Source organism: Palaemon carinicauda, chromosome 18, assembly GCF_036898095.1.
Source record: "Palaemon carinicauda isolate YSFRI2023 chromosome 18, ASM3689809v2, whole genome shotgun sequence".
Classification (NCBI taxonomy): domain Eukaryota; kingdom Metazoa; phylum Arthropoda; class Malacostraca; order Decapoda; family Palaemonidae; genus Palaemon; species Palaemon carinicauda.
In genome coordinates this window covers 52,392,066-52,408,858 of record NC_090742.1, presented here as the reverse complement: position 1 = coordinate 52,408,858, position 16,793 = coordinate 52,392,066, and the positions used below count along the sequence as shown (strand labels likewise).

Below are 16,793 nucleotides of genomic sequence, written 5' to 3'. Positions count from 1 at the left end.
TGAGATTCCAACCCCGCAGCGATGAAGAAGTGTCGTGGCTTCCTTGCTGCCTGTTATCCGATGAACAGTTAGACTCAGTGCAGTTCCAATAGGCAAACGCTCAGAGGTTACCACCTTCTCCCAACTCTGGCTGATAGCTGAAATTTTTTCTGCTTATGCTTTGCTTGGAGAACAGGCATAACCATTAGATCGACGGATCTCCGTGGGTTTATTGACCAACTGATGGCGTTGTATAGACATTGTAGGGGTCTATAACTATCTAGAAGACTATATAACTCTTCCGCATCAAGAGGCCACTTGATTGTCTGTCTTTCGGTAATCTTTCGTCGAATAAGTCTTGCAAATGCTTTGGTCAAATCCATCTCTCGTAGACCATGGCCCTGAATGGTAGCCGCAGTGTACGCAACAGGATTCACTTCACTGGAGTGCACCAGTAGCCGTTTGCCTATCTTGTGGAAAGAGACTGACTCGCCATACTTCTCAATTACAGTAATCTTTTTTTCAGTGTGTAGGTCTTTGAGATAGGTGGGTCCGAAAGTCCTTCGTCTTCACCCATTTCCTTGATGTCATTTATTAACTCTGACAGCAGGTATGCATCATGATTTTCAAGGACATTTCTGGTGAATAGGCGGAAGAACTGATCCATAATGCATGTTCTCAGTGTTTCCTGTTTCTCAGCATCCAGTGAAAGTGACTTCGCGTCATGACCGTACATATAGGTAAAGCTTCGGTAACATCGCTTATGATAGTAGAGGTCCTGCGCAAAGACGTCATATGATGTTCCACCAAGAAGGATCTTCAATCTGACAGCAGCTTCGTGGTGTTTATTGGTAGAATCCTCGATCCATTTCTTCATTGCCTGCTGGAGATTGGTGAAAGCGTTATCTTCACAACACCTTCCAAGTCCACCTTCATTAAAAGCATTTTCATCAGCGACCGATGCTTCATTGCAAACAAAGCAGACCTTCTTTTGCAGTGATCCCCGCCGAACTCTGTATGGCTGAGGCGCAGGTTGGCTAGTGGATGATTCTGAACCTGATTCTTCTGCAGACCTTGATTGCTGAAGTTGGCGTGACTTACTTTCTAGACGGCCCAATCTATTTCGAAAGTTGATACGACAACTGTCATGAATTATGAACTCATGTTTCTCTAAATCTAGCCTAAGTGTCGCTAATCTAAATTCTGAATACGGGAACTGTGAGGACAAAGCTAACCTGCTGTCAATACAAGCCCACTTCTCTGCTAATCCTTTCAGTGACTCAAGTGCAGCTAGTCCAATCTTGGCCATGTCTTCATTATCATTGACTAGTTTGTTGCAGAGACTACAAAGTCCTCTACTTGGCCCTTTGCTTAGAAATGGAGTGGCTGCCATTTTGTTATCCTTTCCACGGTTTCAATGAATCTGAAATAAACTTCTGGTTAGTTTCATAAGAATGATACAGATGGTATGCAATTTCTTCAAACTTTCATGAAGAGAAAATTCACGAGAGTGTGAAGTTATTGCTTGTCATAAATTAGTGTTTATGAGACATTATTATGGACATTCAGACCCTTTAACATGACAATAAACCTTAAATGATTGAAATTAAGTAGTGCACAGTGTAAAGATATTCACAAAATCACAGTGATTAGGAAATAACCGATAATGCATATCGGCCTATGCAGCTATAGTGAATTTTCACCGTGACAGAGTAGCCTATGGTTCAAAGTGATGACAGATTTGAATTCCTTGCCCCTGAAAACCTAGGGATAAAGACCAATATTATTGTCATAGCCCATCTAGAACTGGAGTTATAGCAATCCGTAAGTTGGTGGCCCGACTCCGGCGGCCATCTTTGATTTCGCCAGGATAAATCAATTTTTTCGGAATTTATACTAGAGGGTCATATTCCTCTGCCTAAAAATAGCTATTCTGGGAGAAAAAAACATCTTGATAGCTAAACCCAACGGCGTGAAAAAATATTTTGTGATTTTTGGCGGCCATTTTGGATTTTGGCCGCCATCTTGGATTTCGGGCAAAATTTCAGATGGCCCAAAAGCTTATTTGAATCAGCATGGTTCAAAGTACCAGAATCAGTTTAGAAAACCTTGACCCCAAAAAAGGGCAGTTTTTGCCTGGCTCCGACCTGTCTATTAATACAGGAGAGCCCACACACTTTCATGTTCAGACAGATACACTATCATGCATTGACCTTTCAGTTGCAAGCTCTAACAGCTTTCTCGATTTTGAATATAGACATTAGAAGATGGGCATACTAGTGATCATGCTGCATTTTTTTATAAATACAAACAGTAATCCACCTTTACAGAGATCGCCACTATGGAACCTTGACAATGCGGACTGGAATAAATTTTGAGAGGTAAGTGAAATTGAAGGAAATGCAGAACAATTTGAAAGTGTTGACAATACCATAGATTTGCTGAATGGGAGTCTACATACAGGAGTCAATTCAATTCCAAAAACCACTGGGTTATTCAAATGATGACCAGTCCCATAGTGGTCTTCAGAATTAACTGCCTTGCACAGAGCCACAAGAAAATCTTTGACTAGATTGCGTAGATGCCGTACAGAGGAGAATTGATAATATACAAAAAATGTAAAGCACAGTTCTGTCGTGCCATGAAAGAAGCTAGGCATCATTCTTGGGTATCTTTTGTTTCTTCAATCAACAGTAGAACACCACCATCTTCTATATGGAGAAAAGTGAAAACGATAGCTGGCAAATTTACTCCAAACCCACCACCAGTGTTGAAGGTGGATGGTCAGTATGTGACTGAAGCAAATGAGGTTAGCAATACCCTGGCTGATAATTTTCCAAATATATCATGTAAGTGTGTAGCAGGTCCTGATCACCAGTATAGGAGCATTGAAGAAAAGAAAATTTTAAATTTTGCAACAGGAAGGGAATAGTCATACAATTCTCCTTTTACTGAAAGAGAATTTGATTCCTCACTTGCTACTTGTAATGATACAGCCCCTGGACCCGATGGAATTCCATATGCAATGATTAAACATGTACAGTACCTGTTAATACAAAGTTATTTATTGTAATCACTAGTAACAGAATGAGGCTTGATCATAATTATCCAAGTGTTTGGGAACTAGCTATTATTTTAGCCTTTTTTAAAATCCGGTAATAATAAGTTTTTAGCAGCAAACTAGACCAATTGCATTGACATCTTGTTTATGTAAGATCATGGAGAAGATGGTCAATGCAAGACTGATGTGGTACCTGGAAAAGAAGGGTATTTTATTACTTATCCAGTTCAGTATGTATTTTGAAAAATGCACTCAATAACTGATGTGTTGATACGACTTGAGTCCTATATTTCCGAAGCCTTTGCTTCCAAACAGCACCATGAAATAGTCTTTTTTTACCTTGAAAAGGCATATGATACTACATGGAGATATGGTATACTTAAAACCATTCATAATTTGGGATTACGAGGAGAGCTACCATTGTTCTTTCAATCATTTATTTCACATAGATTTTTTCAAGTTAGTGGTGGAAGCTCTATCAGAGAGGAAATGTCAGGAAGGAGGAGTTCCTCAGGGTTGCGTGTTAAGTGTAACTCTATTTGCACTAGCCATTAATGGTATATTCCCTGTCATTCCTCAAGATATTCTCTCAACACTATTTGTAGATGATTTCTCCATATCATTTGCTTGAGCTAGAATGGCAATGGTTGAGAAAAAACTACAACTCACAATTGACAAAATTATTCCATGGGCTAATATGAATGGGCTTAAGTTTTCGACAAGAAAACTACTGTTTTCCATTTCTTTCGTATTTGGGGAGTGCATCCAGACCCTAATATATACATCAAAGGTCAATGGATCCCATGCGTAAGTGAAGCTAATTTTTTAGGATTGATATTCGATAGGAGGGTTACATAGGTTCCTCACTTAAAGGTGTTAAAAGCTAAATGTCTCGAGGCTCTGAATCTTTTAAAATTATTGTCCCATACATCATGTGGGGCAGACTGCAAAATTATTCTAAAATTATGCAGTGCCTTAGTTTTTCACAAATATACTCCTCAGCCACCCCAAGCTGATTAAAGATGTTAGATTCTATACATCATCCTAGTATTAGATTGTCCACAGTAGCGTTTAGAACTTTGGCTATCCCAGGTCTCCTTGTTGACGCTGGAGAATTAGCTTTAGACCTTTACCGAAAGACTTCTATTATTTGGTATTGGTTTAGGTAGCAAAGACTTCCTAATTATTTAGCCTGTCAGACTGCAATCTCTGTAAGGCATTATAGATATTTTAAATTACACCCAAAATCTCCTCAACCTCATGGTTTTCGGGTAAAAAAAATTATAAACAATCTTGATATAGCAAGAAATAGAGTTCTTCCATTTAGGATATAACTAACCATTCTATGAAAACTACCAGAGATATCTTTTTGAAGATATTTTATTGGTATAAAAAAGAACATGGCTGAATTAGAAGCCAGGTCTCTTTTTATTGAACATGTGGAAGAACATAAGGAATCGACTTTTATATATACTGATGGCTCAAAATCTGGTGCTGGAATTGGATTTGGAGTATATAGTAGTTCTTTTAACTGTAGAGGTGCACTTCCTTTAATATCTTCCATATTTACTGCTGAACTATATGGCATACTAACAGCTATTGAGAAAAAAAGTGTTAAAAGAGGAGGGCAGTTTTATCATTTTTAGTGATGCAAGAACATGGCTGAATTAGAAGCCAGGTCTCTTTTTATTGAACATGTGGAAGAACATAAGGAATCGACTTTTATATATACTGATGGCTCAAAATCTGGTGCTGGAATTGGATTTGGAGTATATAGTAGTTCTTTTAACTGTAGAGGTGCACTTCCTTTAATATTTTCCATATTTACTGCTGAACTATATGGCATACTAACAGCTATTGAGAAAAAAAGTGTTAAAAGAGGAGGGCAGTTTTATCATTTTTAGTGATGCAAGAAGTGTCCTATAAGCTTTAGAAGTTTTTAGGTCCAGTAACCCTTTAGTTTTAAATATTTTAGTGTCTTTTTATTATTGACCTGAAAGGTATAACAGTTCAAATTTGTTGGGTTCCGGCACACGTAGGTGTGTCTGGAAAAGAGGAGGCAGAGAGTTGGGATAGTTTAGTTGAAAATAAGATGAGAGAAATGAGTAATGTTATATCCCCTTGGAGGTATAACGGGGTGCCCCGAAAGTGGGAGACTACTCTGTCGTCTCCGCATTGGTAACACTCGGATGCCGCATGGGTTTCTGCTGGCTGCCCAACATCAACCATATTGCGATGACTATTTATTTCATAAGAGGTCTTTTGAAAGCTATTTAAGTTTTATAACATACAGTATTTGCTATTATGGTTTTAATTTGATATTCTTTTACTCTTTATTCATAATAAACAATATCAGCGTCAATGACCTTTGATGTCAGGATGCCAGAAAACTTCAAATCATTCATTCATTCAAGTAATTAATTTCATAGCAGTGGTGGAACATGAGGATTGCACTCAAGTAGACATTTCAGAATAGTTGCCAACAGGACTTGTAGATCATATCGAGAATACTATGATGGTCCTTCCCTTCAGAAGGAAGACTTTCCCACTTTTATCACGTTGGGAGAGCTGTCGCCTACAAATTCGGAAGTGAAAAGTCTACTAAACATAGTCATGTTTGCTACTTCATCAAACAGAAAGATCGAGGCCTTTTGTTCACCAGTTCCGGATCTGCACCTTAAGAGTAGATACCCAGTTATAGAACATATCAAATCTAAACCTTAATGCATATTCACCATTCATCATGATTTTTCAAGTGATAAAGTTCAGTATTTCTGTGAACAATAGGATGATGCTGGTAGCTCAGGTTTTTTGGCCACAAAAGGAATGATTCACAGAGCTGTGTCCAAGAAAGTTATTATACAGAACCAATCTTCTTAGGCAACCAATTTCTTAGATGATTCATCTAAACCCATACATGTCACACCTAACTCCATAGCAACTATCCTTCATATTCTCAGAAACTAAAGGTTTTTGTGGTAGTATAGATTTCCTGTCATAGGTTCCAAAAGACAGTTTACTAATAATCTCTATCAAAGAAAGTGAAATGATTGTTTTGATTGGTGAAAATCCAGAAATGTATCAATGACTAGAACTGGTTTGGATGATATTGTTAAATTTTTACATAAACTGTTTTATGAAAATAAACTTTCCAATTCAGCTGTGAAAGGATATATATCCATGCCTAATTCTGTACTCAAGCATCTGCTGTTAGTTTTTTTCATTTCAGGCATTATAGCAGGTGTATTAAAGGCTGTTAAAATTTGAAAGACGTCCAGTAATAATGTCTATTTTTTTATTAATTTAGTTATAATTTACAATTTTTAAAAGTTACGCTTTTTGAACCTTCGAAATATCTTTTCATTAAAGATCTCACAGCTAAAATACTTTTCCTGTTGGTATCAGCTAAACTCATAAATGAACGACAAGCACATATCTTTTAAGGAAGGCTTAGGGAATAGAAATTGATCTTTTCTCTTGTGCCTACTTTAAGAAATTGAAACTATTTCAATTCTAAGGGTTTGTTAAAATTCTACCAAATTCCTTCTTTGGAAAAGAGAGGAGTATTACACCAGAAAATAGTTTTCTTTGTCTAGAAAGCACCGTTCAGTATCATTTGGACAAGACTACGTTACATGCACTAGAGTTATAGTTCTTAAGTTGATTTAAGGGATTTGAGTTCAAAATTGTCTCCGTGATGTCTTTTCTTGTTAAGTTTGTCCATGGAGCCTCACAAAGAGTTAGATCAAAGTCTAATGAAAGAGTTTAATGTTAGTGTTCTTGATATAACCAGAGCAGGTACATCTGTTAATTTCTGCAATAATATTTCTTTGGTGGAAAGGGTTTTAGTGCAATGCAATGGAGTACAAGTCAGTATTCGCTAAACATTAACTTAAGAATCCTGATTTGCTTATCAAGATTGCTGGAATTTAGGACCTGTTGGTGATATCTAATAAAAATTTTGGGTTTTATTAATTTCTAATCTTCTTGTAAAAAACTGTCTTTAGCTACACAGTGTTTGGGTTTATTCATATAAGAATTAAGGAATAGAATAGACAGGGAAACAATCTATAGTTTCATATCAAAATTTCATTTGAGACAGCTAGTTACTAAAACCTAGACTACACAGGAGTCTAGAACGTTAATGAATTTTATTAGTGGAAAGGTATAAATGACCCATCTCTTCCTTTACTGGTGACCCACCTCCAACAGAGAGTGGGACAGCAATATGAACATCAACAGAGGTACATAGAAATAAACAAAATATAGATTATAAAATTTGTTATTTTTATGCTCACCTGGTGTTCACATACATTCCCAACCTCCTCCCTACTGTCTTTTGGTGTCTAGAGGATAAGGAAAAGTTCTGACTTTGAGAACAAAAACAATGGTATTAAAGCTTAACCAAGTGATTGGTTTATTGCCACTATCTGCTAGATTGTTCCATTACTTTTCTATTGGAAGGAAAGGAAACCGGAAATTTTTATAGGTTTAGAGAAAAACGTTGATATGGATAAGCTTCCAGAGAGAAGCAATATGAACATCAGGTGAGTATAAATGTATAATAAAATTGGTTTTTATCTTTTTTACCTACATTGAAAATCTATACATTTTGTGAGTGATAACCACTGGTATGACGGAGGCATAACTGAAATTTAATCCCTTAAACTATGCAACATATTGAATCTAATTAGAATCAGTGAATAGTTTATGTATAGCTATTCAAATATACATTTGATAATGCTTTGCTCCGGTACTATATACAAACCATCTCGCTATTTACAGTTGAGATATATTTTGGCGACAGATGAAACTAGCAATAAGAATTTTAGTGAGGTAACGGTGGGTAGACAGGCCACCCTGCTTACACCCACAGTGGTAATATTATGCCACTCTTCATTTAGGCTTGGTAGGGAACAGATATGCTCATGTTCTCTCCCATAAGTTTTACATACGTGTGGCAAAAAAATACAAGCTGGCCTAAAACTTGAAGTTTTCCCCTTTCTCTTGCAGAGTGCTTGTACATGAGGATCTACCTTACTGATTTGCCCTGACATAGAAGGGCGTTGTTGTCGCACCTTTATGTCACCTGTGGAGACAGATCTTCATTGACTTTATCTTGCATGCAGGGGTCACTCCTGTTTGCAGACACCTCTTTGTAGAGAGTGGCCTCCCTCCCAATGGCAGCAATATGGTGGCAGCAGCAGAAGAAGGCCAAGAGGTATTCTTCCCCTTCAATTTCTTCCTCGAAGGCGAAGAAACCTCGCCATCAGACTACGCCGGCTTGTTCCTGTCACTCAGACTGTGGTCGATCGGTCTCTTCTGGTGATCAGTTGAGTAAGAGTGGTGGCCCTTTGACCCCTGGAGAACCTTAGGCCTCTGAGGTCTCCGTTGCTTCCCTTAGAGAAGCAGCATTGACCTTGGCCATTGGGGAGTCTCGACAGATGCTGTGCATCAGCTTTGGCCTTCCTTGGGGCTAGGGGGTTTCCCGTGCAAGGAACAGCTGCGTGAGGTCCTTCAGTTGGGGACACAGTGGGAGCACATTGCTGCCTTCACAGGGTTTAATTTTGGTCTGGCCCCTGGAGGCTCTATAGGTCACGTACCGAAAGAGTCTCGTGTCTCTTCCCATAGCAACCTCAGCTTCTGCTCGACCACCCTACGTTTGGCTTGCTTTAGCTGATAAACATGAGTAGATGCTGACAAGTACTGAGCCCTGGGAGTTACCCATCAGGGGATCCCTCATGGTGAATCCAGAAACTTGCATCAGCTATGTTTCGCAGCACTGTACGATGCTGACCTTCAACCTTAGCTTACATATAACGTTGATGGGAAGCAGAATATGCTGCCAGGAGGTCAGCCTCCAGGTGTCGGGCAGTCATCCTGTTCGCGAAAAAGGCATCCTTCGCTAGAGTGGGCCCCCCTCTTAGGGCTTCCAAAGCGTGCCCCCCACTTAGGGCTTCCAAAGCATGCCCCCCTCTTAGGGCTTCCAAAGCATGTTCTGCTTTGCTCTAGCTCTTTGGAGCATAGCTTCTCAAAGCTAGACGACGATGTGGCTAGGCACTGCTCGCTGCTCCCACCCCTTGCCGTACGAAACGCTCGTTGTTTTCTAAGGCCAGGTCCTTTGTGCTCTTCCTCTGAGGTTTCCACCTCTCACGAGTGAGAGCCTGTTGTCCTGCCTGTGTGCCACTATACAGCAACTGCCCAGCCTTCTTTGCCTCCTTTTGACCGTCATTTCCTCTCGTAGGAGAAGAGAAGGCTGCTCGCCGACATCCTTTGGGAGAGCATTAGTTTGGAGAAACACAGACCTTAGACTAGCGGGCAGGTATTCTGTGGTGTCGTGTACCTAACCACTTAGCAAGTGGAGCGGGTGAGCTCCTCTGCCTGACAAGGGTATATGTGTTCTTGTAACTACACGCCATGCTCGCCATAGCGAGTTCGTTTGATTCTACTTGCCAGCGTGTCATGCTTTGACATCGCAATTATCACAGATGAGCGCTACCTAGGTAGCGCACCTCCTCTCGCCAGTGCTCTACTCACAGGTGGCAAGACATCAAGTAGAGGTGGGCTCCACCTTACCTGCTCGCACTGGTACAGGTGTTCACTATAACTCACTGCACCAGCGTTCGCCTCGCCATCAAGTGGTCAAGTGGATTGCACTTTTTGGGTCATACTACTTCAGTAGCATTGCCCTCTCCATCTTTCCACTGTACTACAGTAGGTGGGGAGAACAAGGTCACTTGCAATTGAAAGGCTGACAATCTCACTAACTTAGGGAGCATGGAGAGTTGCACGACATTCCACCTGGCTGTGCTCTTCCTTTCCTAAGCACTCCATCTAGACCTAGGAAATACCCTAGTGGTGCATTTCAGATGCTGTCACCTTTTCAAAGGACCCACCATGGTTTGCTAACCTGGTGCCGATAGTTCAGCAGGTGATCTCGGGACCAACCCACGATCCTCCAGTTTTAGCCTGTCAGGGTACTTTGACCACCCCTTTGGAGGTTTCAATGTCTTGGGGAGGAGTAGTCCTCCAGATGACCCAAGGTGCAATAGCATTGCTGTTAAGCAGATTCCTCCTACGGCAGTCCCCCGCCTTCCTTCCCCTCAGCAATCGTCTAGGTACCAGCAATACTTTACTATGAAGGCCTCTACCACCTGACGGGACCCTGAGTGACAAAGGATGGGCATTATTCCCATCAAACCACAGTAGAGGAAACAAGGTCACCAGGCAGCAATTCCCTCCCCCAGGGTACTCTATCCATCATAGAACCAGCAGAGGCTTGAGATCTCCTAGAGATGTCTCGTTCACGGACAACTATCAACTCTCACTGATAGCCTGAGATCAACAGGAACTACCAGCCCACGGCAGTGCAGATTAGAGCCGCTCCTCCTGTGCCCTCTGAGGATGTAAGATCCGAAGAACCGGTGAGGGGGGAGAATCCTCCTCTCCTCGCGGACTTCAACATCTACCCAAGTCAGTGGAAGGATGCTAAGACCACTCTGAAGAACTGGTACTTGACCTCTGCCAGATTAGAGCACAGCAGCCTCCCTTCAAGGTCTCATCCTCTGTTTGGAGAACAGTTGATAACCTTGACCAAACCTAAGCTCCTATGGATGTGAGCTCAGCGTTGGAGGATCCATTTGACAACGGCTCAGAACACTTTGATGGAATGCTATATGCATCCAGCACCCAAAGATTTTCCCCTTGGAATGGAAGGACTCTGATTACATCTTTCTGCAGGTGCTCTCATGCGTGCAGAAGATCAACTCCATGGAGGAGCTGTATCAAGTTCCAGCTGAGGGAAAGGACACTGTCCTGGACCTTTTCTGCGACACCCCCAGGTAACCTTGCCTTGGTTTAGGGGGTAAAGGGTGCCGAAAAGAGGGCTTATGCCCAAGTGGCAGGCATCTCATTGTCTCTAAGGTCTGTGAACTCATCTTGTTTGCTTCCTCTGCCGTATGTACAACAGGAAATACTACGAGATTATTGACAATAATCCGTCACCTCTTTCCCTAGATCCAGCTATTATGGCTTTGAGTCTTTAAATAAGCTTACTTCCTTGTCAGTGGCTTTCTCTGCAGCAGAAGCCGTAAACATGGAGCAGGTTGCAAAGTGTTCTTTGCCTGCCACTTCATGATTGGATTACTGGTTAGGGTTGGTGGGGTACCTGTTCAAGAACGAAGATTTTTCCGCTGCCCAGAAGGAGGAGGCAATGTCTGCTTTCCTTCTTTCAGGTTCCTCACTCATATCATCCTCAACCAGCAGATCAACTGATTTTTAAGACGACAGGATGCCATAATCTCAAAATTTCAAAAGCAGGTGCCTAGGAGGTATGTTATGAAGCTTCAAAAGTCCTCTTCAATGTGGAGGACAATAAGGCAGTTGCTGAGAGATAGAGGAAGGCGAGCCAGAACTACCTCCTTCATCGGGCAATAATTTCTCGCCCTTGCTCATCGGCATCACCACCGCAGCGTTCGTTTCCAAGTGTAGAGGAGCAAAGGGAGGAAAGCGTGCCTGATCATTAAAGGAATAGGCCTAAGGTTCACTTCAAACAAAAATATATACCAATTCAAGGTGGTATGTTTCAACATATTGACAGCACCTCAGGTGTTCACACAGGTCTTTTCCCTAATGCCTGCCTGGGTGCACAAGTACAGCATTCATCTCCTTCATTATCTAGATGATTGGCTGATTCTTACAGACTCGAGTGAGACCCTTCTCCTCCATTGAGACAGACTTCTTGAATTTTGCCAAGATCTGGAGCTCGTGGTAAGTCATTAGGAGTCCTCTCTGCAACCTTCTTAAGTTCTGGTATGTCTAGACTGAAGACAGACACCAAATTAGGCAAATTCTTTCTGTCCAAAGAAAGAATAGAAAGACTGAAACAGGCAGTTTGCCCATTACTGTCACAAGACATGCTACCAGTACATTGGTGGTTGAGGTCGCAGGGGCACCTATCCTTCTTGGAGTGATTGATACCCAACAGCCATCTACAAACTCGCTCTCTCCAGTGGCATTAAAGACATTGTGGTCTCAGCGCAAAACCCTTCAAACCTTTAGGTTCCGATAGGGTCAAAGCAAAAGAGAGACCTGAATTGGTGGGTGTCAGACACCAACCTAGTCAGGGGAACAGACCTTCTCTCTCCCCCAACCCCAGAATTGATGTTCTTCCCAGATGCATCAAAAGAAGGGTGGGGGCTCACCTGTTGCACCACACTATCTCTGGGCTTTGGTCTGACTTCAAGCAACAGTGCCACATAAACCTCCAGAAAATGATGGCAGCCTTTCTGGCCCTCCTGCAATTCCATCAGGTCATTTCAGGACACACTGTGGTATTGATTAGTGACAACACCACAGTTGTGGCTTTCATAAACAAGTAAGGAGATACTTTTCACAACCCTTCTGCCATCTACCTAGGGAGATAATAAGAGGGGCACAAGGCAACTCGGTAGCCATATCAATCCATTTCATCCCTGGCAAAACAAATATTCTGGCAGACAATCCAAGCATGAAGACTTAGATAGCTGTCTCCGAATGGTCTTTTAAACATCAGATAGCCAACAAAGTCTTAGTATTATTATTATTACTTGCTAAGCTACAACCCTAGTTGGAAAAGCGGGATGCTATAAGCCCAGGGACCCCAACAGGGAAAATAGCCCAGTGAGGAAAGGAAACAAGGAAAAATAGAATATTTTATGAACGGTAACATTATCTACTTAAATATTTCCTATATAAACTATAAATACTTTAACAGAACAAGAAAAAGAGAAACCAGATAGAATAGTGTGCCCGAGTGTACCCTCAAGCAAGAGAACTCTTAACCCAAGACAGTGGAAGACCATGGTACAGAGGCTATGGCACTACCCAAGACTAGAGAACAATAGTTTGATTTTGGAATGTCCTTCTCCTAGAAGAGCTGCTTACCATAGCTAAAGAGTCTCTTAGACTTTGTGAAGTTTGCCGATGATCGACCTGTTCGTGAAATTCCTCAACCATGCTTTCCATTACTGGATCCCAAGGCAGTCCGGAAGGACACCTTCCAACACCCTTGAGACAACATGGACATCAGCGAGTTCCTTTCCTTCTACCTAATAAGGAGGCCTCTAAACATGGTAAGGACATCGCAAGATCTCTCGATGACCCTAGTAGCTCCGATGTGGCAGCCTGCCAAATGGTTTCTAGACCTTCTTTATTTGCTCACAGAGGCACGGAGGAGCTCCCTCTACTTCCCAATCTACTCAGACAGCCACACGTAAAGATTTTTTACAAACCAGTAGCTTCACGCCTGGAGGTTATCCAGCAATTCATCACAGCGAAAAGCTTTTCGAGTGCACTTGCCCCAAATCGGAAATCACACCTCCTTGCAACGTACTGTTGTTCACTTACTATGAGCCCTGAGTGAAGCACTTTATGAACCACCTTGCCAGTCATCACATTGTGACTTAACCCATTAAACAGATTTTCTGTTCACCCTGGCCTCTGTAAAGAGAGTCAGCGAGCTACATGGTCTGTCCTACAATATTTCTCATTCAAATGGATGGGGTAAGGTGACACTCAACTTCATCCCTGAGTTTGCGCCAAGACTCAAAATTCAGCTGTAGCAGATCCTAAATTCAGGTCCTTCTGGATTGAGAGTCTTCGTTCTGTAACCGATAATCCAGATTAGCTTTTTCTGTGCCCTGTGAGGGCGTTGAAGTGTCTCAAACAAATCACAAGAGCTCGTCCACAAGTCAACAGACTCTTTGTCAGTATAGGTAGAGTCAAGAGGAGGATTATCAGAAACATGATCTCTGTCTGGATCACACAGGTTATTGAACGAGCCCTACAATCGGACCCCACTCCTTTGACCGTAGACCCAGAGCTCACGCACGAAGCCAAGGGTGTAAACAGATCCTTGGCGCTCAAAAAGCTATTGTAACACAGGTTTTACTGGCGGAGTGCCGAGCTAAGCTCCAAGATTACCCTTACCTTTTCAAGTGGCAATGCTCAGTTCACGCACCATCGCATGAATTCCTCATACTGTTAGCTTTTTCTAAAATGTTAAGAGTTAGGGAGGTGATAGGGTGTCTATTCAGTTTGTACGAAGCACTGAGTTGCACTCAGGGACAGCAACTAGCCAGTTGGGTTATGACATCCACCTACCTAATGGTGAGTCTCCACTGTAAAAAGTGAAATGGTTTGTATATAGTGCTGGAACAAATGAGAAATTTTGAATTAATTTATATATTTCCTAAGTATGCAAGCCTTGAGCTTGGTACACATACTTATCCCGCCATCACGTATCCTCTATGAAGTATTGCCTGCAATTTCAAAGTAACGTAATGTTAACAGTACGGGTGTGAGTGGGGTGGCTGGTCTAAATCCTGCTGACTAGCAGTGGGTTGTTTCACTTTGCTGAAAGTCTTATGGCTAGTGTCAGCCGTCACCAAAATAAATCTACAGTAAAGGGCTCAAGGTTTGTATAGTAAAGTAAAATACAAATTATTTAGAAATTTCTCATATTTAAGACTTCTGCATACCTAATTTTAGATGTCATTTTAGGAGGCTAATTGGGAAAAAACAGCAACATTCAGAATAAAATTTCAGATTTGGTGGTAATGGAATTAGTTGATTATCATTTACATAAGTAATAAATTTTTTTTTTTCTATTTATTTGCAGGTAACACCTCGGAAAAAATTCAAGTGCGGAGAGTGTACAAGTGGAGATTTGTCAGCAAATGAAGCACACATGGTAGAGCGATCTCAATGTGTTACTCATTTCACAAATGTTTTTGGAACGATGCCTCTGAAAACTGTAGAGTTCAGAGCAGACCCTGTTCTCTATATGGATAACTTCCCAGAAAAACTTAAATTGTATGATAATATGGGAAGTCTTTGAGCTAAGTATTTTAGTGTAGAGTGCAAACAATGATGAAGATTGTGCTAATGACAAACATTTGTTGTCACATTAAGTAATAATTGTATAATGTAGGCACTGCCAACTGCTTAGAAGTGTTTGTATTGCACTGAATAAAACTTGTGATTTAGGATTAGGATGTAGGCTATTCATCATTTGATAGATGTGAAAAATCATAAGGTTAGTTGTTTATTATTGTAAATTCATAAAATCTAGTATGATTCCCAAATAAACACTAGCATACTTTTTGTGTTTAGTCATTGAAATGTAAAGCGTAAGTCATTTTAGCTGTTTATTCGTAAGGGATCTCAAAGCTTGGTAATCTTCATAGCATTAAGGATTTTCATGACATTACAGTGTTACTATATGATGTGCCATATTTTAGGCTAGTTTACATAAATCACTACTAATATACAGTCAGGATAGTTTTTGTGTTATTCATTAAGATTTCTTGGTAAATGTTTTTCATTGTATTTTAATATAAATGTCAATTTTATATACAGTACTTGCCTTTCTTTCTGTAATTTCCTAAAACACTTTATATGCTAAGGTGTAGTAAGTTGTTGTCAATCAGAGCTCTGGGTAAATAGGCAAGTTATATATATATATATATACATACAGTATATATATATATATATATATATATATATATATATATATATATATATATATATATATATATTATACACACACACAGTATATAGTGTACAAGGTGCCAATTAGTTGATAACTGAGGGGCAAGGTGAATGCAACTAAACCATTAAACGGACATAGAGCTTAAATACTAGGACATGCGAGCAAGAACGTCACAAAAATTTTAACAAAATTATGCTTGAACTATCAAGTTTCTACAGGCTAGTTAATTAACATTGCATGGAAGAGCGAATGATAAGATAACAATCAAAATCTTCACGGTGTGCTAGTGTGTATGAAACACATGCTGTACATGGCTCTCCCCCTTAAAATGTCATACATGTGAAATACGGCACCCTGCTTTTGAGAGGCATACTATAAGCGGGTCGTCTGGCAGGAGATATGCAGGTTTTAGATGATCAATAGAGACCCAGTCTTCTTGGCCACGCATGCTTAGCAAGAATGCTTTCGGCGTACAACAAATCACAAAAAAAAGGGTCTGTGTAACGGGGGTTAGCGGTGGCTTGCTAGTGTCATTGTGCAGGAAAACGTATGTTGCTGAGTACATATCTGTCGGTATGTGATGCTTATCTGGTGGGATGCAGTAAATTTTCTCACAATGGTTGTTGAGACAACTGAAAAAGTTACGCTATGCGGGCAGCAGGCAATGGCGAGTACTGCACCAGGAGGTATGATTTGAGGGTGTCATTGGGGTGTCTCTTTGCTCGCACAGCAAATCGCAAATTTCTGGGAGACTGTCCTCTGGGATCACTGCAATAGCATAATCTGCTTTGGTGCTTGACTGAGTCACTCCCTTGATGCGAAACTGGACTTCAGCACTCTGGAACCAGGCGAACATTTCTCCGCTGGTGAAGGACAGCAGTTTCAGGGGTGTGGTGTTGATAGTAGAGTAAGTGTTTGAAGGCAGTGTCATCAAACAGTAAGACCTACAGTGAGGGGGGAAGGCGGGAGGGAGCTGAAGACTTCTGTGGTCGCCAATGTACTAGACGCCAGATAGGTGATAACTGAGAGGCGAGATGATTGCAACTAAACTCCATTAAAGGGATATTGAGATTAAATAACAGGACTCGCAAGCAGAAACATCGAAAAAATTCAAACAAAATTAGGCATGAACTATCAAGTTTATACAGGTTGGTTTATTAACAGTGCAGGGAAGAGCGAGTGATAAGATAACAATGAAAACTGTTACATCGTACGAACATG

At 40.9% G+C, this 16,793-nt stretch overlaps 1 protein-coding gene across 1 annotated transcript in view; it reads left to right on the top strand.

Annotated features, from left to right (window-relative positions):
- The window catches only part of sotv (exostosin glycosyltransferase sotv), a 574,706-nt gene extending 559,267 nt beyond the window's left edge, over positions 1 to 15,439 (top strand). Inside the window, exon 14 of the mRNA XM_068392356.1 lies at positions 14,700 to 15,439. Coding sequence (XP_068248457.1) covers positions 14,700 to 14,918 — 219 coding nt within the window. The 3' untranslated portion in view covers positions 14,919 to 15,439. The remainder of the gene's footprint in view (positions 1 to 14,699) is intronic.
- Positions 15,440 to 16,793: the final 1,354 nt, after the last annotated feature.